Below are 15,267 nucleotides of genomic sequence, written 5' to 3'. Positions count from 1 at the left end.
TTTCTTTGCATCCGGAAGCGTGGCTAAGTATCACTGAAGACAGATGGGTACAAAGAATTTTTTACCAGAGGTTATTCCATACCCTTTTCTCTGCCACCTCATGTTCCCAAGAGGATCCCGGATGTTCCACCCAATCACAGGGATCAGGCAACTGTGGAGGTCAAAAAGTTACTGGCAAAGAGTCATCCAAACCGTCCCAGCAGACCAAATAGGATTCGGAACTTACTCCAGAATCTCTTTAGTGCCAAAACGTACAGCGGACTGGAGGCCCATCTTGGACCTCAGCAAATTAAACAAATCCGTAAAGGACAAGTTCCGGATGGTGACACTGCTGTCTATTCTCCCGTTACTAGGGAAAGAGACTTGGATGTGCTCAAAAGACTTCCAAGACACTTACTACCACATAAAAATGGACAGGGCTTCAAGGAGTCATCTACGCTTCAGGCTGGGAGCCAGTCACTACCAGTTTCGTGCTGTGCCCTTTGGTCTCACCACAACCCCCAGGGTGTTCACCAAGTGTATGGCAGACGTGACAGCTCACCTGAGACGTCAAGGATTTCAGGTGTTTCCGTATCTGGATGACTGGCTCCTGACCGCCCCCACCAGGCATCTACTTCTTCAGACCATGGACGCTACTATTCAACTTTGTGCCCAGTTGGGGATTACTGTCAGTTGGGAAAAATCTGCCTTATTGCCCTCTCAATTTGTGATTTTTATAGGCGCAGAAATAGACACAGTAGCCATGCTGGCTCTTCTTCCAGTAGAAAGAGCACAGAATCTGGTTCTTCAAACTCACTGTCTTCACTCTGTTCAGAAAGTCAAGGCCAAGACTGTTCTGAAGCTACTAGGGACCATGGCTTCTACCATCCTACTAGTGCCTCTAGCCAAACTACACATGCGGATTCTTCAGTGTCTTCTGCCGTCCCAGTGGTCCTTCCAACAACTGCCCTTAACTCATCACATTCTGTTAACAGATTCTTGCAAGAAGGACCTCTTTTGGTTGATTCAACCCAATCAGTTAACCACGGGCACTCCATTTGTCCCTCACCCAACCCATTGCCACTGTGACCACGGATGCCTCACAGATAGGGTGGGGGGGCATTATCTAGGCAGGACTGTCCAAGGCACATGGCCCGATCAAGAGGCTCACCTGCATATCAATGTTCTAGAGATGAGGGCGGTGCTCCTGGCATTGCAAGCACTTCACAACCTGCTTCCTGTTGGGACGATTGCAATACAATCAGACAACATGTCGGTAGTATGGTATGTCAACAAACAAGGCGGAACCAGATCATACTCACTCTGTCGGGAGGCCATTCGAACTTGGAAATGGGCGATAACTTCCCAGCACTTTCTGGTGGTGACTCACATCCTAGGGACAACCAACGTGATAGCTGACAAACTCAGACGGGCAATTTTGATGCCTCACGACTGGTCTCTGAAGCAGGAAATAGTGGAGCAGGTTTTCCGCAGATGGGGGACAACCTTGCTGCAATCTTTTTGCCAGCCCAATCAATGCAAAATGCAGTAGCTATTTCTCCCTCATCCCCCCTCTGGGGGGGGGGGTCACTTGTTCATGATTGGCCTCTGGATCTCCTTTATGCTTTCCCTCCCTTTCTTCTCATATCCAAGGTGATTCAGAAAGCAAAACAGCTGGGAAGCTAACTGATCCCTCATTACCCCTTACTGGCCTCAACAGGTTTGGTTCCCCTTTCTCGGGCCTCACCTTCTAGACGATCCATGGATTCTGGACCCAGTGCCAGATCTCTTGATGCACATGTTAGGCTCGCTTCACCCCACCCTACACACCCTCAATTTGACAGCTTGGCTGCTCCAATTCCATCCCTAGTCAGGCTTCACAACTTCTCACCCTCTGTGACTCATATCCTTACGTCTTCTCATAAACCCTCCACTAGGAAATTATATTCCAGTAAATGGAGAAGGTTCTCTATCTGGGCTGAGGAAAAGAATGTTGACCCTTATACCACTTCTGTTCTGGTGGTTTTGGAATTTTTGACTGAACTTTTCCACCAGGGATCTGCGGCTACCACAATCAGGGTTCAGTTGGCAGCAATTTGTAATTTTCATCTAGGTCTACAAGATTTTAATCTGATGTCATAGGTTATGCAAGACTTTCCTTAAAGGTGCCAGTTTAAGACCCCGCTTTCTGGACCCGGTTGCCTCATGGGACTTGAATTTTGTGCTATCCAAATTAACGTCTCCACCCTTTGAGCCTTATCATTCATCACCTTTGAAATTTCTGTCTTAGAAAACACTGTTTCTGGTGGCAATCACATATGCTAGACGAGTGTCAGAGTTGCAAGCACTGTCTGTCAAACCCCCTTATCTGATATTTCACAATGACAGAGTATCTCTTCATACTAACCCATCCTGTGTCCCCAAGGTCTGTTCCCATAACACTTTGAACCAATCCATAGAACTTCCAGTGTTATTCCCTAATCATTCCAACACAGCAGAATACAGGTTTCATCAGTTGGATGTTCATAGACCGTTACATTTTTATTTGCACTGGACTAAGGAATTCAGGAAGTCAGACCAATTATTTATTTCCTTGTTCGACTCCAGATTAGGTCTACCACTTTCCAAAGTGACCCTCTCAAATTGGATCTCTAGCTGTATAGCTTAAATTTACACCTCTGATGGTAAGCCTTTCTGTGCAGCAGCAACTTGAGCTACCCCTCACACATTTATTACTCATTACAAATTGGATTTGACCTCCAGGGGTAGAGCATCCTTTGGTTCCATGGTACTCAGGAGTATTTTTCCTTGAGCCATCCAAGAATAAGATGCTAGAGACGCTGTCCCATGTTTAAGAATGAAGGTGAGATAGGATTACAGAACATAAAGAAGTTGTGTACTCACCATAACGTTCCATGTTTGTAGTCCATCTCGCCCTTCATTCTTATGAGCCCACCCTCCTACCCCCATCCTGGAAGTATATGGAGACAGAAAAATATTATTATTCACTGGAAACCTTTTATTATTGGGTTCTTTCTGTATGGTTTGTTATTATTTCTCTTAGCAGCAAACAAGATCTGGGGATTGTACTGGTGCACCATGGGATACCTACCTAGCCATGAGCCAACTAGAAGACTTTGAGCTTGTAAAAAGGCCGAGTTGGAGCCGAGGATCGGCTCCGAACCCATGTGCAAGAATGAAGGGTAAGATGGACTACAAACATGGAACATTATGGTGAGTACATAACTTCCTTTTCATTACAGCAGTCCACTTGATTGTACTTCACCCAAGTAAATAACTAACATCCCAAAAGCATGACAGTAGTCATAGGAGGTTACTAGGCCATTGGTCCTGAGGTCGGTACAAGCCTAGCCAAGAGTTTAGCCCATGTTTAGATAAATCAGCACCCAATGCCCCTGTCCAGCAGGGACACGGTTGGAATCCCAGGGGTATATTTTCTGTTTCCCATCCAGTTATCCAGGTTGTGCTTAAAAAGGGGTAAAGAGGTACTCTGCTTGATGTGGAGAGGGAGTCTATTCCGTAGATGAGGGAGTCTCTGAGACACAAATCTGTCCCGCCAACAAGTCCTGTTGATGTTGCAGACCAGGTTGAGGCCACGCATGCGGGTTACTCAAGGTGAACTTGCAGATATGCAGCAGTCCCATCAAGGTGGGGTCCATGATCACCTTGCATGCCAGACAGAGGTCACCTCTGAGGAGTCTGTATGAAACTAAGTAGAGGGATAGGGTTTTTAGCTTATCTGTGTATGGTAGATGTTTGAAGCCCTGGGTTCTCCTGGTGAGGAACCTCTGAGTTCTGTCCAGCTGCTGCATGTGCTTTGCGAGGTACATGCCGAAAGGTGCATTGTACTCAATAATGGGCCTTATAAGGGAAGAATATGGGGATGTTATGACTTCTTTGTTCCTGGATGGCATACCCTTACTTATGAGGTGGGCCATGTAGAAGGCGTTTTGCACCACAGAAGCAACATGGTGGTCAAAAGTCAGATTGCTAATCAACCTGTGTGTCCAAATCCTTCACAAGTGATTGAGTGCTAAATATGTTATTAATGTGATAATTTGTGGGGAAGTCACTCTCCCCAAAGGGGATGATGATGCATTTTTTGGTATTTAGCTTGAGGCCATGTTTCTGGCACCAGTCATTTGTCTGAGTGAGACCCTCTTGGAGGATGTTCACATCACTAGGGGAATTGATGACAGCCCCAGCTTGCAGTCATTTGTAGACTGGGTCAGCAATAGCCCACTGGTTTTGGCCTGCACCTCAGAAAAGTATATCCAAAATAACAGAGGCCCCAAGACCAAACCCTTGGGTACGCCACTTGTTACTGGTCTATTGCTTGAGGTGGCGTCCCCTATTTTGATTAAGTGGGTTCTGTTAGTGAGCCAGTTTGCTACCCATCTGGTAGCATATGGATTGATGCCTAGTTGAGAGAGTTTATCTATTGTGTCCAAGTGGTGAATAGTGTCAAAGGCTCTTGGCCAGGTGAAGGTAAGAGGTGTGCACAGTCTTCCTTTCGTCCATGGCTTTGGTGGCTGTCTCAAAGAAGTCAAACAAATTTAGCAGACATGACCTCCCCTTGACGAAGCCAAACTGTGTGGGATCAAGTATGTGGAGTTTGCCAATGCCCTTGTTAATGAGGTCCATGATAATCCGTTCCATGGCCTTGCAGATCAGGCTAGTTAGGCTGATGGGTCTATAATTGTCCCGATCGGTAGAAGCTCCACCTTTGTGTAAAGGGATGACGGTGACTGTCCTCCACTCAGCTGGGATGAAGCCAGTACTCGGGCTTTGATTGAATAGGGTACCTAATGGTGCTGCAAGTTCCTGTCTGAGTTCACGTAGGATGCAGCCTGGGATGTTATCGGGTCCCATGGAGGCTGTATTTTTTTGCCTTTGAGAGAGCAGTGATGACCTGTTCCCTAGATATAAGGGGAAAGAGGCAGGTACTGGGGATGTCCTGATTTACTTATGGGGAGGACAGATGGCTAAAGTTTTCACTGAATCTGTCAGCCAGCAAGTTTGCTATATCTATGTATTTGTGTATTTGGTGTCCTTGACCACCAGTTCTGAACAGATCTGGATGCTTCCTTTGAGGTTGCAGACATATGAAGGAAGGCCTTATGATTGTCTCTAATAGATGTGGCCAATTTGAACTCTGTTTGCTTTGCAGGATTTCACTCATGCTCTTATTTTCTTGTTCAGGCTAAGGAGACATTGCTTTCAATTAGGCACATGCTCCTTCTTGATCTTGGACAGCAATTTTTTTCCTTTTATTATAGAGTTTATTTATTGCAGATGTCCACCAGATAAGTTTACTCTTCCTTGCAGAGGATGATCGTCCTGTCAGGTATTCCTGATTCCATGCATCTATATAAATGCTCATATAGTGTTTTGGTGTAGTTTTGGATATTCGTGCCAGTTCCTGCAGAGGAGGAGTGGGCTATGAAGCTGTTTTTACCACCCCCTGTAATCCACTTTGGAGAAGTTTTTATGTCTTGATCCTAGCTGGAGGGGGTTGGGGAAGATGGTGACTTCGAAAGTGACTGCTTTGTGGTCGGATCTTAACAGGGAGGATGATACTGTAGGGATGCTGCAGTGGTTACTCATGTTGGTTAATACTAAGTCCAAGATATTATCACCCCTTGCTGTTTTAAACTGTCACTGACAAAATCAAGGAATCTCTGGGCGTTTGTGTTCTAGCATGAGTAGTTCTTCATGTCTATGTTTGGGAAGTTAGTCACCCAGGATCAGGGTAAAAAGGTTGAATCTTGATAGATTTGAACAGGTACAAATAGGCAGATTGGGCATCTTGAGTCAGATTTGGAGGCCGATAGCTAGCTCTGATTTGAATAGGGGTCTTGTCAATGGTTAGCTGCACCTGGAGTGTCTCCTGTGTGTCATAGTGTTTGACCAGCCTGGAGGTGTGTATGTCTTTAATGTATATTGAAACTCCACCTTCTTTGGCTTTACTGCCCACAGTTTGGGGTCTGAATGTATGATAGGATGAGTAACCAGGTAAGGCTGGGGTGCTCTCTGCAGCTTTGAACCAGGATGTTCTTCGTCTTCCATTGCTGCAGTCCTAACTATTGGGGTATAGTCCGCATCCAGTCGGCCCGAATACCAGAGTATAAGGCTGACGTCGGTCATGGCGCATTAGACTGACGTCAGTACGTCAGGGTACTAATGCGCATGACCGGCGTCATATCCTCAGTCTTTTTTGCCGCGTGGTCCGATGCAGAAGCAGTTTTGCGAGTGCAGGTTGGCGTTCTGAGATATTTCCGAAACCGGAGTTTCAGACCGAATCAGAGTTGGCTAAGTACCCCGTTGGGGAACATTTTGGTTTTTTCTTGCCTCAGTATTCAACCGGATGTCAGAAAAAGTGAATAACTGTATTTCTTGTGGGAAACAGATACCGCATAAGGATTTCCATACTTTGTGTATACCTTGTTTAGGGCCTGAGCACGGCGTTGTTGGTTGCCGCTCTTGTGCTAGGTTTAACAAACGCACTATTAAGAGGAGGTTAGACTGTGCCAGGTTAGTGTTTGGGAAGCGTTGCAATTATAAAATGCCGCCGGATGCTCCGGCCCGCTTCCCAAGAAGCGCAAGGACAAAACAGCGAAGCCTAGGGTTGAAGAACCGGCAGTCCGGACGTCGGTTCTTTAGGAGGCTCAGTGGAGCCAGAGTTTTTGCCAGGAGTTTCTATGGAGTCTCCGGCAGAAACTTTACTGTTACAGGATGTCCCATCTCAGGAGGCAGGCCAGGCTGAGGGGCTTCTCAGGTACCTATTCTTCCCTCTCTTCCCACAGTAGTTAGAGCCTCTCCTTCTGTTGCTAAAGCTTCTTTTAGAGGTAGGCCAATTTCAGCTTCAGTGGGGCTTCTCCTAGCTTTTCGGTTCTGTACCTAAGAAACATATTCTTAAAATGGCAGAAGATTTGATTACTATGATTAGAGGTTCTATGGGCCCTCCTAATAAGAGGCCTAGGGTGGAACCAGAGTTTGCCAGTTTTGAACAGGGTTCAGAGGCTTCTGAGTCTTCTGCGGATGATTTGCAGGAGTATCCTCCTTATTCTGATTCTGATGTGGATGATGCCACTCCTTGGCTTCTCCTCCTGAGGATTTTTCATTTTCAGAGACCCTGCATTCCATGAGGGAGCACTTTAAATGGGAAGGCCAGGATTACTCTGATTCCAGGAAGAGGCTTAGGGAATTCTTGTTTTTGCCCCAGCATAGGCCCTTAGCTATACCTCCTGTGTTGACTGTGGTGGAAGATGTTTTGCAGAGGCTTCCCTGAACCCTGATTCTTTGCCTCCTGCTCCCGTTAAACCTGATAGGTACTATAGGGTGCCCGAAGCTCATAAGTATTTGTTTAAGAGTCCTAGGGCGGACCCAGACACTGTTTCTCAGGGGCCTAAAGGTGTTAAAGCCTCTGTGGTTAGAAATCCTGTTCCCACTGACAAAGAGGCGAGGGCTTTGGATAGGTGGGGTAAGAAACTGTATACTTCTTCCACTCTAGCCATGAGAGCATTGAATTGTCAGTTTCACATGCTGAAATATCAAAATTATCTCCTTTCACAATTGAAGTCTAAGGTGGATGCTTTGGCGGAAGGTATTGAGTGTAAAGAGTTGCTGGATTTGGTTTATGTGTCTGAACAAGTGGGCAAGCATTCTTTGCAATGTGGCTTTGATGCTGTGCAGGCCTCCTCGAGGGTGGCTGCCACTAGTTCTGTTCTTCGCAGGCATGCCTGGTTGAGGGATCAGAATTTGGCTGAGCATGTTAAGACAAGGATTTTGGATGCACCTTTACAGTCTGATGTGTTGTTTGGTTCGCCTGTGGAAGCAGTTTTAAAGAAAATGGAGGACAAAGCTAAGTCTATGCAAACTGTTAAGGATTTTTTGCAGGTACAGCCACCGCAGTTTAGTAGAAATTGGCCTGCTAAGGGGTGGACATATCCTGCTTATGACTCCCAGTCTAGGGGTAGGTCTAGACGTGGTAGGGGCAGGGCTCAAGGTTCTTTTAGGTCTAGAACAGGGAGTTCACCTGCTCAGACTTCTGGTGAGGGCAGGGGTCAGTCCTTTCGTAAGCAGACCCAATGACCTGCCTTTTCAGCTGCCAGTAGATTCTCGTCTGGCAGCTCCTTTGGGAGGTCGACTGTCTCTTTTCAAAGAAAACTGGGATTTAATTACTCAAGACAGATGGGTGTTGGACATTATTCACCACGGTTACAGGTTTTATTTCCATACAATGCCCCCTTTCAAAGGCATGCCAGACGTTCCTCCTCCACAAAGAAAAGAGGCTCACAAGCACGTTTCTCAGTTACTCCAAATGGGGGCCATTCAGCTAGTCCCTGTATCAGAAAGGGGCCCAGGATTTTATTCCCGCATGTTCCTAGTACCAAAGAAGGGGAACACGTGGAGACCAATTTTGGATTTATCTCTCCTCAACACTTATCTGGACATTCCCAAGTTCAAGATGTTGACGTTACAACAGCTTTTACCTCTGCTGGGCACAGATCACTGGATGGTAACTTTAGATCTCAAGGAAGCTTACCTTCATGTGCCTATCAGACTAAGTTGCAGGAAGTATCTGCGGTTTCGAGCTGGAGATTCTCATTATCAGTTCTCTGCATTGCCCTTTGGCTTATCTACTGCGCCCAGAGTATTCACAAAGGTTCTGGCTCCAGTGATAGCTTACTTCAGGCTACAAGGAATTCAAATCTATCCTTACTTAGACGACTGCCTGATTCTGGCTCAAGACAAGGAAGACCTTCTACAGCATCTGGAATATGTTATAGCAGTGCTAAGATGCCTAGGGTATTCTGTGAACGAAATAAAGTCCAGTCTAGTACCCTCTCAAGACATGTGCTTTCTGGGTGTGAGACTGAATACAGCAGCCCAGATGGCCTTTTTAACCCCGGACAAACAAATGAGTCTATCACTTTACTTCCATCAACTATCTCATCAGTCCGTGCTGACTGCAGGGACAGTCCTTCAAGCATTAGGGTTCATGGCATCTTGTATTCTGGTGCTTCCCAATGCCAAACTGCATATGAGGAAGTTACAATGGTATCTCAAAATGTATGGACACAGCACTGCCAGGATTTAGACACTGTCATTCCCATAATACCTTGCCTTCAAAGAGAATTTTTGTGGTGGGCTCAGGAATGTCACCTAAACAAGGGACTCTCTGTGACCCGGCCAGAGGCGAGTCAGATTTTAACGACAGATGCCTCGGACATTGCTTGGGGAGCTCATCTAAATGGAAAGTGGATACAAGACAAGTGGCCTGCCAGACTACAGCATCTACATATCAACATGAAGGAGATGTTAGCAGTCCAGTTCGCTTTGCTGGCTTTCAAGGAGTTACTTCTTCCAGGACAGGTGTTGATTCTAACAGACAACACAACTGTCATGTGGTGCATCAACAAGCAAGGGGGAACACGTTCTTATCCTCTATGCAGGCAAGCAATGATTTTATGGGAGACTGCGCTAAGCTTGCAACTAACTCTTCAGGCAAGGTTTCTGCCAGGAGCACAGAACTCCTTAGCAGATGTGTTAAGCAGACAAATCATGGATCCCCACGAGTGGAAACTGGATCTTCATGTATTTCAGACATTGACAGTGTCATGGGGAACTCCAGACATAGATCTGTTCGCTTCTCCACTAAACCACCAGCTGCCAAAGTTTTGCACAAAGGGGTTTCATCACACAGCTTGGAAAGTGGATGCTCTGTCTTTCAGTTGGGAAAATCTTCATGTGTATGCCTTTCCACCTCTGCCTCTTCTTCCAAAGGTACTATTAAAGGTCAGACAAGACAGGCCAAGGATGATTTTGATAGCTCCAGATTGGCCTCGACAACACTGGTACCCACTACTCACGAGTCTGGTAAAGAAGCCTCCATGGCCTTTACCTCTGATTCCTCATCTGTTATCTCAGAAGGACGGTCTTCTGCTCAATGTCAAGCTTCACTCTCTTCATCTAACAGCCTGGCATATTCTGTGTTGAAACACAGCAGGTCTCAACTTCCTCAACGAGTTTTAAATGTGATTATGGAAGCTAGACGACCTAGTACAAGGAGAGTGTACGCAGCAAAATGGAAGAGATTTTTATTTTGGAGTACAGCAAAGAATTTGGAGATTTCTGAGCCTAATTTGAGTGTGGCTCTTCAATATCTTACCGAGTTATTGGACAAAGGGTTGTCCTTCTCTTCTATTAAGATTCATGCTGCAGCAATTTCAGCTCACTATGATTGTGACCCACCTTTGTTTTCACATCCTTTGTTCAAGCAGTTTCTTAGAGGGGCAAAGAATATAAGACCTCCACGTGAGCTCCTACTCCTGCTTGGGATCTCAATTTTGTGTTGGAAAAACTTACTCTACAACCTTTTGAGCCTCGGCTACTGCTGAATTGAAATATTTGTCTTGGAAGACTGCTTTTTTGTTGGCTATTACTTCTGCGAGAAGGGTGTCTGAGTTGCAGGCCCTTATGGCAGTCGAGCCCTTTTTGATTTTCCATAAGGATAGGGTATCATTACGTACTAATCCTTCCTTTATGCCTAAGGTGGTTTCTAGTGTGGCTTTAAACCAGACTATTCATTTGCCTACTTTTTATGCAGACCCCAAAATAAAGGGGAAAAGATTTTGCATACTTTAGATGTACACAGGCAATTGCGTTATTACTTAAGCAGGACTAAGGATTTTAGGCAGTCTCAGCAGTTGTTTGTTTCTTTTGCTTTGAGTTCCAGGGCAAGCCTGTGTCGAAACAAACTATTTCTAGGTGGATTGGCTTTTGCATTGCATTTTGTTATTCCCATCATGGCAAGGAGGTTCCAGCTGGGATTAGGCCTCATTCCACTAGGGCTACTGCCACTTCAACAGCATTTCTACGGGGTGGCAACTAAGGATATTTTGGAAGCAGCTACTTGGAGTTCAGTGCATACTTTCTCTAAGCATTATCACCTTCCTGTCTACTCTAAGTCTAGGGCTGGTTTTGCCACAGCTGTTTTGCAAGGCATGTTGTCAGCTCCTGCTTCTTTATGATTTGCCAGCCTCCCTTACCTCTGCTTTGGGATTCTACCCAATAGTTAGGACTGCAGCAATGGAAGAAGAACAACATACTACAGTCTTGTACCTACCATAAATGTAGATGTTCCACGATTCCATTGCTGCAGTCCAATTCTCCCTCCTTCCCCTCTGTGTTTAGGGGTGGTAGTGTAGGTGAGTTTACCTGCTTATATTTTTGTATATATTGTTCATGTTTTGGTGCAGGTATTTTGGGCCTTGTCTTTTTAGGGTCTTCTGACATCTGGGGCAAGAAAAGACTGAGGATATGACGCCGGTCATGCGCATTAGTACCCTGACGTACTGACGTCAGTCTAATGCGCCATGACCGACGTCAGCCTTATACTCTGGTATTCGGGCCGACTGGATGCGGACTATACCCCAATAGTTAGGACTGCAGCAATGGAATCCTCGAACATCTACATTTATGGTAGGTACAAAACTGTACTTTTCTGTGACTACACAGATGTCAGCATTTTCCAGGGTTAGGAAGGCTTGCAATGAGTGCAGTTTCATGTTTAGACTCCTAGCGTTTAGCAGCATGACCTTTAATTTGGGTTTTTTTTTTTAATTTTTATGTTGGTAGTTTTAATCTCATCACTCTTCCTAAAAAAGGCACTGTAGGGGAGGCAAGAGCCTTTTCCTGAAGCCCAGATGAGACAGATGCAGGCCATCTCTGGCAAAGCGTCGTGGTCTGTCGATCATATCTTCCCAGGCTGTCAGGTACTGGATCCCCCTGGAATGACCCCAGACACTAAGCCAATTGTTAGTCATTTTCTGTTTGTATTGGGGCATCATTCTGGGTGATGACAGAATGCTGCTTAAGGCTTGGGACATACCTGCCTTGGATAGATAATCAGCGAGCTCAAGTCATGTCTCTCTCCATATAGTCCAGATAGGTACATCTCAAGTCATTCATGCCAACGTGGGACTATGACAGAGTCATAACCATACCTGTTGTTGAGAGACTATTCTGTCACCTGACAGACAACTAACCGTGACTTTCTCCTTATCCAGCCTGGTGAGGCACATCTGTCTCTCACATAATGGAGACTAATAGACTAATATGTCATAGGATAGCATATATAAAATACTAAAAATGCTGTTTTAAACTGTCACTGAATTGGGTAAGAGTTCTGTAACTCTCCATTTCAATTGTGCATGTGTGCGCACATATGCATCATATCTCTAATCTGGTAAGTTTCTTCAAAAGTGCCTGGCTAGGCCTTTGTCACTGTGGCATTTTACAAAAGCTGAACACTTAAAAATTGACCCATATGTTGTAGCAATCTGGCAGAAAGACATAACCCCCACATTGTGAGTGGCAGGTGCCTCATAAGAAGTATGAAGGTGATTAGCAGTATCTCTTAAGGCTTGGTGCTGGGACTTCTCCTTTTGGCATTTACTTCTCAGTTCTCCAAGCAGAGAGACAAGATTTCTAGCTAGCAGTTTGCAAATTATTGCAAACTAGAGGGTTGTTAAGTCACCCTGTGACACCCAGACTCTACAGAGCAAAATCTCCCAAGTTAAGTCCAACTAAATGCTAAAAGGTGTAGTGTAATCATTTTTGTTACACAGCCTCTCCCGTCATCATTTTGTATAGGCAGCATAACTCACAAAATTAAAATATTGTTAGAGATCTAAGTATTTAGTTCATGGCTCCCTCTCTTTTGACCATCAGATTACAGTTGCCAGGAAATCCTTTTATTTAGCCTGGCTAATTGCCAAAGGAATGTCATGGAGGTCTAAAGGGGTAATCACTTCCTTATACGCAGAATTGATCAGTAAAGTTATTGACAGTGCCTCCTTTGGGATATATCTCATTAAATATCTCAAACAATTAGAAAGAAGATTCCTAACTAAAAAGATCACAAGCATAAAAGTCCATGAATTACCAAGAGAGCCTGGAAGTTTTACCTCTTTATTCAGCGTCTTATAGATTTTAGAGGGAAAATCTCTGTCTCGTTTGCAGTGCCATAAGAGAACAACTTGACTCAGACTTCTTTTTTCTCCACAAGTCTAATGGACACATGCAGCCTGTAAATGGTTCATCTCTTAGGCCCCTTCTTGTAAATGTTTCATCTCCCAAGCCCTTGCTTACACTTATCATGGGTAGCAGAACTTGCCAGAGATTTGGGACGCATGGCTAGGTTTAAAAAGGCCCTTGTAATCGTTAGTGTAATATATGCCTGTAAACCTATGAAGTCCATTATTACCACCAAGAGTAGCACAGGGGTCTAAAACTTAACCAACAAATAAAACACATAGCCATCACCCCACCATTGCATGGAATAAGCTTCCGCTTCAAATTAGATTAATAAAACAACCTAAATAATTCAAAGCATCTGCTAAAGAACACATAAAACACTCTGGTCCTGCCTCTGTACTCACCCATCATAAACAGTATCTACCCATAAACTAATCTATACCCCCTAACATTGCTCCACTCCCTCCTGCACTAACATATCTACTCCTTCAGACCATGCCTATCCATCTCATTCAAACTTGCATTATGTTATGCCACAGCTTAACCTCTTCCCTATCTGCCTTCCCCTAAAATACGTTTTAAAAGTAACCAATGTCTATAATACTAATACTCAGACTGTAATGAATATTTCTGTTACTTTTTCTCACATAGGCTTCATTACTAATTATGTATAATAATAAAAACAAATGCATGTGTTGTAGTGTCAGCAACAACAAATGTTACTGTGTCTGTAACTGTTTTTATTGTATTGTGTAATTTCTTGGAGCTTTTCTCCCCAGGCCTCCGCTGAAAAAGGGCTATTTTGTAAGCTCAGTCGGAATATTCCTGGTCAACAAATGTAAAATAAAAATAAATAAATTGGAGGGACAAGTTTATAACTCAGTGCCTCCCAAACCTCTAGAATAAACTTTGAAATTCCCTGTCTTCCTTTAAGCATAAAATAAATGTTTGGATGGGTATCCACATATTTATTCCAGGATTGACCTGTATGGCCCTCCTAGAGAAACGAGTTGCTGGCTGAAGGAGGGTAAAGGCAAGACGAGAATGGTCAAGAGACCTTGGAAATATATATGTATCTGTGAAGTTAACTAAAAGGGAAAATGCCAGACTCCATAATGATCAGAGTAAGGATTGCCTGTAGGTGCTGTTTCGGCACTTTACTTGCCATGACTCCTGCTATGGAGTTGAGAGCATGCAGCTGACTGCCGGCATTAGCTTTCTACTTAAAGCAGAGTTTTGCTGGTTAGAGCTGCACCTTGTGTCTTGATTTTTCTTTAAGGAAATTGGTCATTGCTGTTTTTAGTAGAAATGTAAATCAGTGTTACCTGTTTCCAACAGTTAACATTTAGTAAACTTGAAAAGCATCGTCATTTTAATATGTTTGTTTATATGTAGAGTTGTGTACAAATTTTAGCAAAAAATAATGAAGGTAAACTGTGTCTGTCTTGCCTACCCTAACCATACATCACTGACAGTGTAAGTGAAAGTAATGTCGCAAATATTTTAGCCTTCCTTTCATTATTTTGTTACTTGAACATAGCTACATGCATAGCATAAAGTAAAATTATTCTTTTAAGGAGTTTTGGCTTTCTTGGAATGTATTTTATTGTTTGAGCATTTTCTTATTCAATTTAGAAACCTAATACATTTTTTTATTTATTCAGGTTAAGCTGCTAATTTGCGCATACAGAGTCCAGCTAAACTGAAAAGTGGTAATCATTTCAATCCAAATGAAGGACAGTGGAAGGGCTTATAGCTGCAAAATTTCCCAGGTCTCTTGAAAATAAATATCCATTTCAGATCTTGTCAGTATATCAGGCTGGGACTATATGCACATTTGTTCAGTCATTTCTGCCAGGAGCTAACTGCTACTATGCCACTGTGAAGTGTCATATATAATTATGCTGGACAGACAGTGTGACACAAGAAATAATGCATCTTACAGTTTGGAAACTTTCAAAAATGCTAATAATTTGGTGTTGGTAAAAAAATATTAGAAACCTTTCATTCCAGAAATGTTTTGTATAGTTGTACTGCATAAGTAAGCTTTTCCACAATGTGGAATGAGGAATCGGTTGTATAAAAGTAAATATTTATGAAACATTGTAAAATGTTGTAATTTTCAGTTAGCCAGGGTAAATTTCCTCTCTTGATTTTTTTTTTTTACTTGTTTTAGAAAGCTCTTTATGAATTTTAATGTTTTAAAGTGATAGTATATATTTT

General features: G+C 43.8%; 1 protein-coding gene across 1 annotated transcript in view; it reads left to right on the top strand.

The window, feature by feature from the left end:
- MPHOSPH8 (M-phase phosphoprotein 8) overlaps positions 1 to 15,265 on the top strand; it is a gene marked incomplete at its 3' end in the record, with an annotated part of 1,147,086 nt that extends 1,131,821 nt beyond the window's left edge. The window contains 1 exon segment of the mRNA XM_044072830.1: positions 14,709 to 15,265. Coding sequence (XP_043928765.1) covers positions 14,709 to 14,750 — 42 coding nt within the window.
- Positions 15,266 to 15,267: the final 2 nt, after the last annotated feature.

This window comes from Protopterus annectens, chromosome 5.part1, assembly GCF_019279795.1.
Source record: "Protopterus annectens isolate FY-2018-M chromosome 5.part1, PAN1.0, whole genome shotgun sequence".
Taxonomy (NCBI): Eukaryota; Metazoa; Chordata; order Ceratodontiformes; family Protopteridae; genus Protopterus; species Protopterus annectens.
This window is presented reverse-complemented; position numbering and strand designations above follow the sequence as displayed.